The 17933-nt window shown below is 35.0% G+C and overlaps 1 protein-coding gene across 10 annotated transcripts in view; it reads left to right on the top strand.

Annotated features, from left to right (window-relative positions):
• The window catches only part of MIPOL1 (mirror-image polydactyly 1), a 326266-nt gene that overhangs the window by 204388 nt on the left and 103945 nt on the right, over positions 1-17933 (top strand). For all 10 annotated transcript variants that reach the window (XM_067028562.1, XM_067028564.1, XM_067028563.1 and 7 more), the window contains one exon: positions 8923-9017. In XM_067028562.1, coding sequence (XP_066884663.1) covers positions 8923-9017 — 95 coding nt within the window. The remainder of the gene's footprint in view (positions 1-8922; positions 9018-17933) is intronic.

The following is a 17933-nucleotide window of genomic DNA, read 5'->3' as shown; positions in this document are numbered from 1 at the left end:
TATCTCTGAGGTCTGCCTTTATGCTGTTTACAGTAGTCACGTCTAAACCTAGGCGTGTAAAGAAGATTGACGTTAACAGGATATAAAAAAGATATGCCATGCAAACACAAAAAGAATGCTGTTGAAACTCTATTAATATCAGGGAAAATAGAATTTAAAGCTGCAAGGTTTTAAAATTCATTTATTTTGCTTTATATACAATAGGTGAAATCATGGCTCACTGACAAGATGGTTTCCTGTCACAATGCAGTGTTACCATGCAATCACGTGGTTGCCATACAACCACTATTAACTCCTTTTTTTCTTTCCTATCATTAGGTGCCCTGGCAAACCTGTTCTAGAACAGTGTGAATTTCAGGTATTTTGTTTCATCGCCCCCAGAAATATGTTCATCTAGACAAATCAAATATTTCCTTTCTTCATTTCCCCATGTATCTGACATCATTAACCAAAAGCTTATAAAGACCAACAGATATTCAGCAGGCTCTATGAAACCTGTAGTCTCTGGCACTCTAGATACATAGTCGGCAGGCTATGGCCTCTGGACACGCTGCCTGTTTTTATAAATAAAGTTTTTCTGGAATACAGCCATGCTTGTTCATTTACATATTGTCTATGGCTGCTTTCACTTTACAACAATAATTGAGTAGTTACAATAGAATCTTTATGGCTCTCAAGTCTATAATATTTATTATGATCATAGTCCTTAACAACCATGCTTTAGATGACCACATGGCTTGAACTTACACTTTAAGCCCAATTCCTTCTCACCTTATTGACCTGTTACTTGATAAAATGCTATTCCTTACTGACATAAAGTTATTTCCACAATAATTTCACATCAAAGTTTCAGTCGTGTCTATTGTACAGCTTATATATTTGTTCACTTTGATATGGCTATACAGTATGGTAAGTTATCTCATTTTATCATTGTATAATCATCCTGAGACATGATGATTATCACCCCCATTTTATCAAAGAGAAAATTGAGGTTCAGTAGCTCTAACCTATTCAGTTATTCATAGAATAATTCAAAGAACTAATTGCTGGAAGTCAAACCCAAGTTTGTTCTTAATCACTGTGCTGTGCTCTCTTTCTTGCATACTTCTCTCTACCCTCCTTTTCTCTGTTTCATGGTTTCTGCTCACTGCTCATAGGCCATTGTCTGCCTATGAATGTTTTTATTTCTGTTTGCATTTCTTTCCTCTCTCATGTCAGATGATAGATCACTAGACAGTGCATATATGACTGCTTTTAATTCCAGAACCTGATCATCCTTGGTCTGAGAGACATGACATGAGGACAAAACATAACAGCCTCTGAGGAATAACCTTTGAAGAGCAATACACTGGAGTAATATACTGTGGTGGACAATCCCAGTCTTCCTATGAAGGGGAAATGTAATTGAAATCAGTAATTTGTATCTTTCTGATATAGTAGCTTCTAATTTTTTTAGATATCCTTTTGCAGTGTTTCTTTACTAGGTTCTTAACATGCTTCTGAGGTTCAAAAGTCAAATACTAGAATGGCTATAGTCATTGTTTGAGCAGTTGTGTAATTAGACATATTGTTTGAAAACATCTAATAAGGTATGTTACAGATGTGTTTAATAATGTAGCACAGTCTATTTACTTGTGGTTACTCTGTAAACACTTCTATTAAAACAATTAATACATGTTAATTGCATGTTAATAATAAGCAATATTTTCCAGATAGTTGTATTCTAGTTCCAAGTTTCCTTCTAACCAGCTATGAAACCTTGAACAATTTCCAAATGTTTCCCTAAACGTGTTGTATTAGCAACAGTTTCCTCACCTAAAAAGAGTAGGGGACTGTATTACCTCTGAGATCCTTTTCAGGTCTAACATTATTTGATTCCGTGATTTAATTTGTGCTGTATGTTTCTTTATTTAGCAGATATCACACATAAGATCAGATGCCTGTGGACTTATATATACTACCAAATGTAAAATACATAGCTAGTGGGAAGCAGTTGCGTAGCACCAGGAGATCAGCTGGGTGCTTTGTGACCACCTAAGAGGGGTGGGATAGGGACGGGTGGGAGGGAGACACAAGAGGGAGGAGATATGGGGATATATGTATATGTATAGCTGATTCACTTTGTTATAAAGCAGAAAGGAACACACCATTGTAAAGCCATTATACTCCAATAAAGATGTTAAAGAAAAAAAGATCAAATGCCTCTGTTCTCTGATAAAAACAGATTTCTGTTAATGGTACTTGCAATTTCCAAAGGAAGGCTTAACTGTATCAGACTATTACTATTAGAAACACATTCAAAAACAAATGTAACAAGATTTTAAAGTGAGATAAAAGTGGTTTCTCCACAATATCCATAACAAATAGTGTTCAGTGATGTGAATAGTGTAGTCTTTTCTTTGTCATTCCACATTATTAGGTAAAATTCTAAGGAAACGATGTAGTTCATTTCTAATCCAGTAGTAGTACGAATGGTTGTCCTATTTAGGTGGCATCGCTGAAGATATAGTTTAGGAATAATGAGCTACTTAATTATAAGGTTAACCTAACATTAGTTAACCAACATTTTTTTTCAGTCATTTAAGGTAAATAATTTCTGGAGAAGTGATAATATACAGCAGAGTAACAATACTGAATCATATATTTGAAAGTTACTGTAAAAGTAAATCTTAAAACTTTTCATCACAAGAAAAAATATTTGTAATCATGTGAGGTGACAGATGTTAACTAAACTTATTGTGGTATTTATTTTGCAGTATGTATATACACCAAATCATTATGTTGTACACCTAAAATTAATACAATGTTGTATGTCAATTATATCTTAATAAAACTGGAAATAAAAAAAGAGAAAAGGTACAACACACACACACACACACACACTCACAAATCCCAGAATGCTGTATATTGAAGTAAAAGGGAAAAATATATATTTTGGACCAAATAAGCTTGAATATGTATTTGAGTTATATCAGTCACTAGCTCTGTTATATTTACAAGTTGCTTAATGTTCATGAACCCCAATTTTATCACCTGTAAAATAGGGATACTAGGAGCTATCTCATAGATTGATTGTGAGGATAGACTATAGTAATGGATTTCAAGTACTTGGTACAATGTCCAACCCATAGAAGGCATTCAACAAATGGCATTGCTATTGTATTGATAGTTAACCACAATTGGATTTTGTTTTGTTTTTTATAAATTTATTTATTTATTTTTGGCTGCATTGAGTCTTCATTGCTGCACGCGGGCTTTCTCTAGTTGGGGCAAGCGGGGGCTTCTCTTATTGTGGAGCACAGGCTTTAGGCACACAGGCTTCAATAGTTGTGGCACACGGCAGGCTTAGTAGTTGTGACTCATGGGCTCTAGAGCGCAGGCTCAGTAGTTGTGGCACATGGGCTTAGTTGCTCCACGGCATGTGGGATCTTCCCGGACCAGGGCTCGAACCCGTGTCCCCTGCATTGGCAGGCAGATTCTTAACCATTGCACCACTCGTGGAAGCCCTTGTTTTGTTTTTTATTGAAGTATAGTTGATTTACAATGTTGTGTTAATTTCTGCTGTACAGCAAAATGATTCAGTTACACATATGTATATATACATTCTTTTTTATATTCTGTTCCATTATGATTTATCACAGGACTTTGAAAATAGTTCCCTATGCTATACAGTAAGACCTTGTTATTTATCCATTGTATATATAGTAGTTTGCATCTGCTCACCCCAAACTCCCACTCCATCCCTCTGCCACCCATCTCCCCCTTGGCAACCACAAGTCTGTTCTCTATGTCGGTGAGTCTGTTTCTATTTCACAGATAAGTTCATTTGTGTCATATTTTAGATTTCACATGTAAATGATATCATATGGTATTTGCCTTTCTCTTTCTGAGTTACTTCACTTAGTATGATAAGCTCTAGCTCCATCCATGATGCTAAAATGGCATTATTTCATTCTTTTTTATGACTGAGTAGTATTCCATTGTATATATGTATCTTCTTTACCCATTCATCTGTCAGTGGACATTTAGGTTGTTTTTTCATGTCTTGGCTATTGTGAATAGTGCTACTATGAACATAGGGGTGCATGTATCTTTTTGAATTATAGTTTTGTCTCGGTATATGCCCAGGAGTGTAATTACTGGATCATATGGCAACTCCATTTTTCGTTTTTAGAGGAACTTCGTATTGTTGTCCATAGTGGCTGCACCAAAATACATTCCCACCAACAGTCTAAGAGGATTCCCTTTTTTCCACACCCTCTCCAGCATTTGTTATTTGTAGACTTTTTAACAATGGCCATTCTGACTGTTGTGAGGTGATATCTCATTGTAGTTTTGATTTGCATTTCTCTAATAATTAGCGATGTTGAGCATCTTTTCATGTGCCTGTTGGCCATCTGTATGTCTTCTTTGGAGAAATGCGTATTTAGTTTTTCTGCCCATTTTTCGACTGGATTGTTTGTTCTTTTTTGTTCCTGAGTTGTATGAACTGTTTGTATATTTTGGAAATTAATCCCTTGTCAGTTGCATCATTTGCAAATATTTTCTCCCATTCCATAGGTTGTCTTTTCATTTTGTTTATGGTTTCCCTGCTGAAGCACAGATGTTTTTAAGTTTTATCAATTTAGGCAGCATATTTGGCAGTTTCTTTATAATGTATATAATTTAATAGAGTATATAACTTTTAAAGTATATAAACACACACACTTATCATGGGACCCAGCAATTCCAGTCCTTGGTGTTTATGTAAGTAAGAGAAATGAAAGCATATTTCCACAAAATGATCAATATGCAGATGTTTATAGCAGCTTTATTAAAACTGCCAAAAGGTGGAAACAATCCAAATATTCATCACCTGGTGAATGAATATACACATTGTTGTACATCCATGCAATGGAATATTGCTCAGTGATATAAAGGAATGAACTACAGATACATGTAATAATATGAATGAATGTTAAAAGCATTAAGTAAAAGAAGCCAAATTCAGAAGGCTGCCTACTATATGTATTTATATGACGTTCTAGAAAATGGAAATCTGTAAGGGTGAAAATCACATCAGTGGTTGCCTGGAGCTGCGTGTAAAGGAAGGACATTGACTGCAGTGTTGTATGAAGGAACATTTTGGGGTAGTGAAAATATTCTATATCTTGACTGTGATTGTTATTATATGACTCTATACATTTTTGAAAATTTACACAACCGTACTTCAAAAATGGGTGAATGTTTACTTTGTCTAAATTATAACTCAGTAAGCCTGCCTAAAAAAATTCATCCATGTGTATACTTACATATGTGATTCATGTTTTGCTTCAATAAAATTTTTGCCTAAAAATTCAAGTTTAAAAAGTGCTATACTTGTGTAAAATGTTTAGCATACAGTTGTCCATACGGTCATCCCTCATTTTCTGGAGGGCATTGGTTCTAGGAACCCCACAGATACCAAAATCTGTGGATGTTTAGGTCCCTTAGTTGGCCATCAAGTAACTGTGGATGTGGAACCCACAGATACAGAGGGCTAACGGTATATAGAAATTCTGACTCACTGTAGGCTTTGCTCAAAAATATATTTTTAAGTATGTTTATCCAAAATTTCAAGGTAGAATATAAATATAAAGATTCCAAATAGTAAGTAAAAAGGGGAATATAGATATTTTAATCCAGTATAAGTAGAGGAAAAAAGAAACAAAGGAAAAGGATACCAAATATGAAAAACATGTAAAAATAAGTCCAAATATATCTGTAATCCCAATGTACTGCACATGTTCACAACGTGTGAAGGTAACTATAATCAGAATAAATACACATATTAATACAAATTAGAGTCAAAAGCATAATACTGTCCAAAAAAGCAATTGTCTGCGAATGTGTAGAGTATCATTTATATAAAGTTTAGAAACATGTAAACAATCATATATATTATCTGTAAGTACATAACTACATAGTAAACGTATAAAATATTCTTGAAAATGATGAACCCAAAATCATGGAAATGTTTCACTTTGGGGGTTGGAGGGAAGGAAGGGAATGTAGCTAGTGAGTGCAACACATGGGTTGGGGTGGAGGATTTCTTTTTTAATAGGAAGCAAAATAACAAAAATTCTTTTAAATTTAAAACAAGGTTTTTAACAGTGTGTAAAGAGTACCATCAATATTGTAAATAGATGTATTTAGTTGCAAATATGCATATATGCTTGTATGTGTATGGGCTATTTCTGGAAGGATATACAACAAACAGGTAACTGGAAATTTCAGAAGGAGGTTTGTAGTACTGAACATTGGGGGTGGGAGATTTACAAGTAATTACCAGAAATATGGGAAATATGATGACAGAGAAACAGGAAAAGTATGTTGTTTGCTAATTTTTTGTTTTTGAGATGAAATATAGTTTTGACTTGTAATGTGATGGAATTATATGATACTAATAATGGAATTAGGAAATGCAGTAGATGTAAGTGGCACATTTAAGTTAGTTAAATTTTCTTACATTGCATATACCATAAATCCAACTCAAACTAGCCTATGACAAAAAAAAAAAAAGATTTATGTATCCAGGAAGTCCAAGAAATGGATCTAGATCTGTCTGGTATACCGGGATCCAGGATACAAATGACCTCATCAAGATTCAGTTTTCTTCTGGGCCTAGCGGGATGGACTACTCTGTTTGAACGATCTAGATCAGATATACCTGAGGTAGTGGGGAAGGAAGTTCATCCTAGCCACCAAGACTGAACAGGATCACTGTGGCAAAGTTGACCAGGTAAGCGTGTATCTGATAAAGTAGTGGAAGGAGCTTGTAACGCCAGAAAGTTTATAATAACTTTGAACATAGTCACCAGGGCCTAGATACAAGATTAGGCATTTGGAATTAATTAATTAAGTGGATTGCTGTGAAGCAACACCAAATCTTCGTAACCAACTAAATATAGGAAGAAAAGTGAAATACTCATTATTACCAAAGCACGGGAATTTACAGTTCTCACGATCTAATTTTCATTGCAGGAATTTCGTAGGCAGAATCTTCGTTATGACTTTTTCCTGCTAGAACATTGTTGGTTTTGTTTCTTGGTTTGGGTTTTTTGGGGGGTTTAGGTTTGCTTTTTGCAGTAGTACCATATACAAAATCTTCAAAATAATCATCTAAGGTATTTAACATTGTCACATATTTATTTAGCAAATTCACAATTACCTGTCAAATATTTGATATTTATTAAATTACATGCAACAAGATGTCTGATGTTTTGTAAGTTGAATGTGATATATCCTTTTTTGGGCAATTCTTTTTGATTTGTTATTAGTCACATTGGGTATCTGGTCTTCCAAGTTACCATTTCAATCACATAGTATACTGAAAACTGGCAAAGCTGTTAATTATTGGCGTCAAGAACCAGCTTTACATGCTTTTTAAATAATTTTTGAGAATGTTTCATCTATAATTCTAGAATGTGACATGTTGAAGCAAGCACTCAAACATCTTAAATTTAATTAAAAAGTAACTCTTTGGGGCTTCCCTGGTGGCGCAGTGGTTGAGAATCCGCCTGCCGATGCAGGAGACACGGGTTCGTGCCCTGGTCCGGGAAGATCCCACATGCCGGGGAGCGACTGAGCCCGTGAGCCATGGCCGCTGGGCCTGCGCGTCCGGAGCCTGTGCTCCACAACGGGAGAGGCCACAACAGTGAGAGGCCCGCATACCGAAAAAAAAAAAAAAAAAAAAAAAAAAAAAAAAAAAAGTAACTCTTTGTTAGAATTTGTTAGCCCAGATAGAGAACTAATTAATTAATTTAGTGCCTAATTTTATATACAAAGATATAAACTGCTGCATGCTTTTATAATTCTGCTTTATTAAAATAGAAAAGTGGCATTGTCTAATGTTCATTTATATTACACTCATTAATTTTCCTATGATCAGATTTCACAATTTGTCTTGTGACTTCGTTCTTATGCAAGAAAATAATTTCAGTGAAGTCATATGATTTCAGCAAAATTAGTGAATTTCTGCCTCCAACTTTTGATTACTTTTTAATTATTACAATTAGTGTAGTTTGTGAGCTATGTGATACCAGTTTGCTTTGTGATATTTATCAAACACCATTTAAAGTGAAAGATAGCCTTTTCATGGAAATTAAATTTTGAATAAACAAAACTGAAATCTGACTTACCAGTACCATACTTTAAAAGTTGGGTTGATAACTCTTTTTGACTATGCCTGAAATTCAGTGGGAATGATGGTTGGAAGGTAGCAATTCTTTTAAAATTACTAGTTTTAACCCTATTAAAAAACTGATTAAGACTCTTTAAAATTTGAGTATTATAGGCAGAGATGAACAATAACATCCCTTGAATAAAATATTTCTAACATTCAAGATTTCTGCCATTCTCCCTTTAGAGATTTTTTTTTTTCTGCAGAAAAGGAATTAAAGAGGTTAAATCATATCTGTAAGAATCAGGTTGTAGTCTTGTGTATTTTGTTTCATGTTAAATATCAAAGATGGCTTAACATATTTAGAATTTTCTGAGTTTCTATTAATAAAGTTAAAAGAAAATCTAGCAATCAGGCAGTGGAGCCACATAAAATTTATATGTGAAACACCCACTGCGCTTATCTCTAGATAATGCTCTGAACCCACGTTCCACTTTCTGCATTCTGTGTATAAAGTTAAACATTGCAGAAAGGCATATATCTGATGATACAGATGAATAAGGTTGAAGTTTAGTAATGAGCAAAGTTGGTAAATTTAATATGGTCATGTCTTTAGTATTTCTGTTATTAATATAATTGGATTATTTTGTGGGAAATTATGAACCATTACTAAAAATATGATAGGTTTTAAACTCCCAGAAATTAAAGACTTCTATTCATACTATAGTACTGTATTTTAATGTACCAAACTAATATTAAGTTTCTTAAAATATTAATTGCAGGCAAAGTTGTTAGCTATGCAACAAGCCAGAGAAACTGCAGTTCAACAATTCAAAAAACTGGAAGAAGAAATCCAGACACTTCGAGTTTACTACAGGTAAAATTCTTTTTATCCTAGGCATAAATAAATGTTAGTTTGGGAAATGTTTCTACCTAATTTTATAGTGGTGAATGAGGGAATACCTCAATGAAATTAAACATTCACTTAAGACATTTTTGTAGTTTCAAAATGATTCAGGCATAAAATATTAATTATTGTACCTTTTATCCTTCCTGCATTTGGTGAAGTATAAGTTTAGACTCCCATTATAAAATGAGAATTATAAAATTTACCTAACTCTTAACCAGATGTCTTAATGGAAGCTGCTTAGCTCTTGAACAATTTGCTCATCTAAATGGTACGTCTAAAACGATGGCATACATTTTTTAAATAGTACATGAAAAGCAGTTAATAATAGCCTTTCACCTATCATAGTATGAGAAGTTTCTAAAGGAAGGCCACTAAAGGATTTTTAAGACTTATTTAATTTATGCTCCAAGAGTAGTTGTGAAATTAATTTAGTAGGTCACACTGGCATTTTTTAATGAAAAGAAATAGAATAGAAAATGTCAGAGTGCAGAAAGGGTAAATATTGTTTTGTGATATTTTTGTTTCAGGTTTGTGTTGTGTGTGAGAGAAATAAGATTGTGTCTTGGGCTATATTTAAAATATATATTCTCACAGTGGATCATAGTTTAAAAAAAAAAGGTTTGAGGGCTTCCCTAGTGGCGCAGTGGTTGAGAGTCCGCCTGCCGATGCAGGCGACACAGGTTCGTGCCCTGGTCCAGGAAGATCCCACATGCCATGGAGCGGCTGGATGCTGAGCCTGCGCGTCCAAAGCCTGTGCTCCGCAACGGGAGAGGCCACAACAGTGAGAGGCCCGCGTACCGCAAAAAAAAAAAGAAAAAGTTTGAAAAGTGATGTACAATGCCCTGCATATTTTTAATACCCACGAAGATTTTAAAAACCTCGTCCAAAATGTAAGAATTCACTAACTGGGGCTGTAGGTTATTGAAAGATTTTTTTAAAATTTGGTCCCCCTCTTAAAATATAAGTGCATAAAATGTAATTAAATCAAAATCAGTTTTACTGAAATAAAATACATGTGCCATTATTAATACATTATTAATATATTAATAATTAACTAGATCTAACAGCAAGTCTATTAAAAACTGTAATTTCAAAGTAGTGATGACTGTAAATGGTATTTTGAGGATAACGGCAAACACTGAAATGTGACATGAAAATACCAGTGGTTTCTATGGCGCAAACTCTCAAGAGCCACTAATAATACTACTATAGTTTGTTGCCTATGTTCATAATTGTAGGAAATACTGTATTTACATGAGAGTGAAAAATAAAGATGAAAATTTTTTCCCACCCTCATGTGAAGAACCCATGTTTTGGAGCAATGCTGTTGACATATACAGTAATTGGTTATTGTTACGGGTTGAACTGTGTCCCTCAATAAAATATATTGAAGTCTTAACCCCTAGGACCTCAGAATGTGATCGTGTTTGGAAATAGGGTCTTTACAGAGCTAATCAAGTTAAAATGAGGTCATTAGCATGGGCTTTAACCCAGTATGACTGAAGTTTTTATAGAAAGTAGAAATTTGGACACAGAGCCACAAGCATAGAGGGAAGACTAGATGAAGACCCAGGGCAAAGACAGCCTTGTGCCTGGAGTGATGCATCTACAAGCACATGAATACCAAGGATTGGCAGCAAACACCAAAAGCTGGAAGAGGCGTGGAAGGATTCTCCCTTACAGCTGTCAAAGAGGACACAATCCAGCAGAAACCTTTAATTTGGACTTGTAGCCTCCAGAACTGTGAGACAATAAATTTCTGTTGTTTTAAACCCCCTAGTTTGGGTACTTTGTCACAGCAGCCCTAGGAAACTAATACGGTTATCAAATACCAAGTATGTTTGTTTGATGACTGCCTGTGGGGAATCATTTGCTTGCAGTTAGAATCAGTAGGCACGTAGTTAAGCAGAACGCTGATAGCAGTTGAAGACATCCCATCCTTTTTTTTTTTTTAAGAGAGTAAATGTAACAGCCTTTCCTCTGTATTTTACACCAGTGAATTCTCAACTGTAACTGCATTAGAATCACTTGAGGAGCCTCTAAAAATCCTGATCCCCATTCCATCCCAGGCCAATTACTTCAGAATCTCTTGGGGTAAGACTCAGCTATCAGTGTGTTTCAGGCTCCTTAGAAATTCCCATGTGCAGCCAAGTTTGAAGGCTGCCATTTTACATTCACACTTCAGTTAGCTGCATTAAATTAGGGTTGCTTCTTGGTAGAATAATAGAAGCATTTATTAAACCCTTTATTAAGACTTATGAATAATGTGTGATTTGTGCCCAGACCTTGGATATTGCAGTATGGTATATAGTAGTATCACCCCATTGATAGGGAGAGGGGGTTTTTTGGGTTTTGTTTTTTGCGGTACGCGGGCCTCTCACTGTTGTGGCCTCTCCCGTTGCGGAGCACAGGCTCCGGACGCGCAGGCTCAGCAGCCATGGCTCACGGGCCCAGCCGCTCTGTGGCATGTGGGATCTTCCTGGACCGGGGCACGAACCCGCGTCCTCTGCATTGGCAGGTGGACTCTCAACCACTGCACCACCAGGGAAGCCCCGAGAGTTTTTATGGAAACCTCTCATGCTGTCCTTGTGAGATAGGACAGCAGGTGCTCTGTTGTTAAAATGAGTGCCTGAGAATGCTGAGAGCAATGCGATAACCTTGAAAAACTTGACATTACTTTTACTGAAAAACAAACCTTGATACTAGTTCTTGATGCTCCTTCTCTTTGCTAAATTGCAGAAGATTATTGAAAGATTTTTGAATATTATGAAGCATAAACAGTTATCTTTCAAAGACTTTTTTTAATCTACATGAATCTAACAGAGCTAAATAACCTCTTCTAAATAAAGAGTTAACAATTATTGGCTCAAAGATAAGCTTCACAAGGAACCCTCTCACTGCTACTTTAAAAAAAAAAATCTGCTAATGATGTCGTTAAGCTACAGGGATTTGCAGTTGGCAGCCCTGCCTTGCATGACCTTATATAAATGAACCTCTCCAAGACCATTTCTTTTTTGTAAAATGAGAATTATAGTACCTGTCTTACAGAGTTATTTTAAGTATGTACAGCTCTTAGCACAGTATTTGGCTTGTTGTTAGTGCTCAACTAATGTTAAGATAAATGTATTTTTACAACAAGAAGTCAGGTAAGAGTAGAATCAAAAACTATGATATCACTGAAGCCAAGGATGGAGATTTTTTTTTAAAAAGTCAGATGTTTCTGAATCGTTAAGTAAGATAGGGGCAGAAAGTATCCTTTTTGTTTGAAATTAGGTGGTCATTAGTGACCTCTACAAGAGTAGTTTTAATAGAGTATTAGGTATAGAAGCCAGTTTTTTGTAAGTTCAAGAGTGATTTGAGGGAAAGAAGCATAGAAATTTGGACTATAAAGTGATCCTTGAATAAACTTGAATAAGAAAGATGTTAATGATAGTTGAGAAGAAAGGAATGTGGGTTAAGGATTTTGTTTTTTGATTTTGAAAAATGGCAGACACTTGAGCATGTTCACGGATCATAGGAAGGAGCCAACAGAGAGAACAGAATTCCCCCAAATTTAGGAAGAGATGGAATTGAGAATCTGCAGAAGGGTTTGCCTTGAACAGGAAGATGGTCACCTTGTGCTTATAGACAGGAGCGAAGGAGATAAGAATAGCTGTGAATGTTAATAAATTTAAGCTCACGATTAATAGTTCCTTTTTTTTTAAGGTATAGAGAACATTCTGTGAGGATATACAGAGATTTATTTTAAATGGAACAGGAGTAAGATCCCTGGGATGTAGAATCCTAGGAAGGGAGAGGCAATTACCCAAAAAAAACAACAAAGCTTAAATTTCCTGGAATCTCAAATTCTGCTGTAAGTGAAAATAAACAATATTTCTTACACACCTGAATAGATGGTGGTTACAAATCCATACGTGAAACACAAGAAATTCATAAAGATATTACCATTTTTTCTTCAAAGTTTCCTCTGTTACAGAGGACAAGGGAAAAGTTCCATATTTATTGTGAAGAAAACCAAGACTAATTCTGTAATTTTCATGTGTGTTTGCATGTTTGTATGTATGTCATCATAGATAATGGATTTTTAAAATAAAGTTTAAGAAAAAATACACTTTCCGTTATGCAAATTAGTTTTACATGCAAATATACATACATACATACATGTATTTTGTCATGTCAAAGAAAGTTGTTCATCAATGATTAAGAAAAAATACACTGAGAAAAATCTAGGAATAGGACAGTAAGCTAGAGCCAGGAGTAAATCAGCTTGCATGTATACCATGAAACAGGGAAAGAATAAGCCTCAAGAATAAGTCTGGCTCTCAGACTTTCCAGCAGCCAAAGCAGAAGAGGATGTGTGATCAGTTATTAGTGTTAGGAGCAGATTAAAGTATGCTGATGACTTTCATTCTACCTTGCCTTTACTTCTACCAATTAGTGATACTGACCTATCTTTTTAAACTTTTTCCAAAAATAATTTTCTTTTGCTGGATTATGCTAAGAGCTACTGTTATTATAAGCATTCCATTTCCCTGAATGGAAATAAGAAATATGGAAGTATATATTGATATTACGAGGTTTCTCTATTCTGTTTGTTTCCTTTGAGTTTTATAAGACTTTGAATACTAAGAAAAGGAAGTGTTGGCCTTTTGTGTCCTTTGGTGCACTTAGAGACAGAGGCAAGTGAGGTGAATGATTAGGGATACTAAACTTACCATTATAACTGATGGCTCTTTCACATTAAAGCAGAACAGGTAGCAGGAGAGGAATAGCAATATGAAGCTTTAAAATAAATTTTACGTATTACTAAAGTGCTATTAGTAAAGTCTTAGTACCTCCTTTGTGCCGAATGCTGAATTCATTTGCAACAGCTTCATTAGTCTAAACAGTTTCATCAGGGAAGAAACTTAAACTTTTAAGAGTTAGATTTGTATTTAGTAATGATCTTTTCCTGTTCTTTAAACCTGTAGTGCTGCATTCCTAAGCTCAGGAGGCATAATAATAACAAACTCTTTTCTAATCGAGAGAAAGCCTAAGTTTCAATGTTTGCTGATTTTATAGTGCTTCCTTATATTTCCTTTTGCTTAAAGAAAGTATAAATTCAACTGTGTAGATAAGAATTAGATCCTGTTGTTTGGTGCCAGTAGACTAGGATTTAATATACTTGTAATAGTAGCAGATTATGTTTTAAATTTTTTTTATATTTTGTGTAATTCCAAGTGAGAAGTTGTGATGCCTTTCAGATCATGGTAAATTTTGCATTCTAGACCAAAAATATTGAATAGTGTGCTTCATATTTTAAGGTGATATGTTTCCTATAATTGTAATAGTATTTTTTAAAATAATTAAATAGAATAGTTAAGTGTTTGGCATAGTGAATACAGGACTAAAAATAAATCCTACTTACTGGGTTCATAATATACCACATTTCAAAGTCACAGAAGCCATAAAGATAGAAGCCATGTAAAATATACTCAAAAAGAGGGTGAAGTGCTTATTTTCTACATTCTTTTTATAAATTTTATTTAGTGTGGGTCTTTTTTACTTCTTATGTCCATTTTTTTGTCTGTATATATGTTATCCTTAGCAATCAGAAATATTACTGACTGTCGCTAGTAACTGGTTGGGTTTTTTGTGTGTGTGTGATGGTGATAGTTTTTCATTCAACTGTGTGTTCTTTTAGTCAGAACTACACATCAATTAGACAATCAGCAGTGACGATAGCATGCAAACTCTAGCCATGAAGCAACATTCTTCTCAATGCAAATCCCTCATCAAGAGGGGTTGAACATTTGATCCTGACCTCTTAGTTCAGGTTCTAATCAGTTGTGCTAACTGGACTGCCCAAAGACATAAACATTTTGTCATATATATTTTTTCTATAGGGACTAACTGTCATGGAGCTGTGTCACGTACCATACTGCCAAAGCAGTAATAAAAAGAACAAAAGAGTACCTGAATTCTTCCATCTTTCCCATTGATCAGATTTTTTTTTAATGTAGGCAAGCTGCAAGCTTTCTAGGTTTCATTTCTTTAACTTGGACTTGAGGCTTTCTCTGGTTCTAACATTCTGTGAAATTTATAACCCTTTTATATGAGGCAGATTAAGTTTTTTGTTTAGTGATGTTTAGAATCAAGAACTATCTTCTTATACCAATGAGTTGCACCTGTATGTCAGTTACTTCACCTATGAACAAATAATATCTGAGCTGCTTATTATGAAAATCAGGGAGATGATTTAGTTGAATGTATTTTGAAAACTGTAAAGTACTGTGCAAAGGAAATATATTAATAGTATAATTGATCAAAATACTCTAAAAGTTTTTGCTTTATTCACATATAAGACAACAATTAAATTACTACAGAGGCTATTTCTAACAAAATATTTTATGTCTTCTATGACTTTGTATACAGATGGACTTTTTTTTTGCATTACTGGGTTTCACTATTTTCTGTGCCTTATTTTAACAGTAAGTTACAAGAATAAGACTAAAATTCAACATGTATAGCTCTCAAGTGCTCCTTTTTATTCTATAAAATGGCCCAGCTTTCTCTTTTAAAAACATTTAACAAAATATTTTGCCATTTAATCATTGTGGTTAGCAAAAGGTCCAAAGTTAGAATGGGCTTGCCAATTACAGATCCTGGAGTTTGCCATCTATTAACATTATTTTTATCAGCTTGAGAAAAATTTTGTTTTATATTTTGTTAAACAAAAAAGTAAAGTGTTTCCGTTGTTCTTGGCACTATTATTATAGTTCCACAGATGCCTGTTGCCTTCTACATAGGTAATCTTTGATTTGTCCCTTTTTACAAATTTAATTAGTAACCAAATTTTGCTAGATTTTTCCTTGCAATGTCTCCTTCTTTTGCAAAGTTCCTGCCTTAGACCAGACTTGTATATTTTCATGCCCAGGCTTTTCTAGCTACTTCATCTACTTGTCTCCATTCCTTACTCCTCTTAAGATGCCTGAAACATTATTTTCAACCTCTCAATCAGCCATCAACAGTATTTAGTAATACCACTTTACCTATACAATAAATTCCAATCTCGTTAACCTAACACTCATGAACCCTAGATATATCTGCCACCTTTTTGTTTGTTTGTTTTGCCACCTCTTTTTCTGATTTAGTATTCCACTAATCATCTTTTTACCTTCTGGTTTCATTAATATTTGTGTCACTGATGCTAGTACACTGCCTTACACATAGTAGGCACTCAACAAATATTCGTTATACTAAATCAACTATTACTTGCACTCTCAAAATGAATTGTTCACTCTTTCCTAGACACCACCCCCCCAAATTACCCACTTCAATGCTTTCTTTTATGTCACCTTATTCCCCTTGGAATACTCCATCTCTAACCTATCAGATTCTTATTGAGCCTTTAGAACACAATTTAAGTACTAACTATTCTGGTAATCTTTTTCTGATCTTCCCAATCAGAAGTGATCTCATTCTACCTAAAATTAACTACCATAATTATTCACAGTGCTCTCTTACAATACATACCTCATGCTTACCTATGTAATAGTTGTATGAATATTTCTCTTAATTTCCCTGCTAGGGCTTCTATTCTTTATATATAATAGGCCTTAAGTAAATATTTGCCAAACAAATGAATAAATAATCAAATTTAACACTAGACTGAAAGTTTCTTCAGATTAAAAGTTTCTTCTGCAGAATGGTAGTCTGTGTAATACACGTAATAAGAACAATGATGAGTAAATGATTGGAGATAACATGGACTTACTTAGCCATTTCAGTTAGTCTGTTGCAGGGGTGTGGGACAAGATGAGGTCTCCATATGATAAAGAAAGTATCATCTGCGAGCAAAGTTTCTTTCTTTTTTTCAGGCCAACAGTGTTCAGATTTGAAAATCATTATCAGAAACATTTGTTTGGATTTTACCTTTCTTGAAATTTAGGATTAAATAAAAAGCTTAGGAAACAGTATCATTATCCCATGTTCATTTGCAATATTGTTTCTTATAGTGAAAAAAAAAAAAAACACTGCAAGATCTGCCCACTGTGGGGACCCTTAGCATGGCATGTGTATTAGGGTTCTCCAGAGAAACAGAACCAATAGACTGTGTATATACAGGGAGAGAGATTTAGTTTAAGGAGTTGGCTTATGCATTTGTGAGGGTTGGTAAGTCTAAAATCTTTAGGACTGGGCTTCCCTGGTGGCGCAGTGGTTGAGAGTCCGCCTGCCGATGCAGGGGATACGGGTTCGTGCCCTGGTCCGGGAAGATCCCATATGCCGCGGAGCGGCTGGGCCCGTGAGCCATGGCCGCTGAGCCTGCGCGTCCGGAGCCTGTGCTCCGCAACAAGAGAGGCCACAACAGTGAGAGGCCCACGTACCGCAAAAAAAGTTAAAATCTGCAGGACAAACCAGCAGGCTGGAGAACCAGGAAAGAGCTGATGTTGCAGTTGTGAGTTCCAAGATGCAGAATTCCTTCTTCCTTGGAAGATCTGTCTTTCACTTAAAGCCTTCAACTGATTGGATGAGGCCCATCCATATTATGGACAGTAATCTGCTTTCCTCAAAGCATACTGATCTAAATATTAATATATCTAAAAAATACATTTGCAGCCACATCTAGACTGGTGTTTGAACAAACATGCAAACACCATAGCCTAGCCATGTTGACACATAAAATTAACCATCACACCTGTGTATTTCAGCAATTAGCTGAGGCTTGGAAGAAGCTACCTTCTGGGCATGCATTTACCATTTTACCATATTTTCCATCCTGCCTACTTCATGCATTTAACATCAACTGCCTTAATCATACAGGCATTTACATTTGTGACCCCCTGATGTATGTTGTGTTCTTATTTAATTATAAAAGAAGTATTTATACACATATAACTATGC

Source organism: Kogia breviceps, chromosome 3 (assembly GCF_026419965.1).
Source record: "Kogia breviceps isolate mKogBre1 chromosome 3, mKogBre1 haplotype 1, whole genome shotgun sequence".
Classification (NCBI taxonomy): domain Eukaryota; kingdom Metazoa; phylum Chordata; class Mammalia; order Artiodactyla; family Physeteridae; genus Kogia; species Kogia breviceps.
This window is presented reverse-complemented; position numbering and strand designations above follow the sequence as displayed.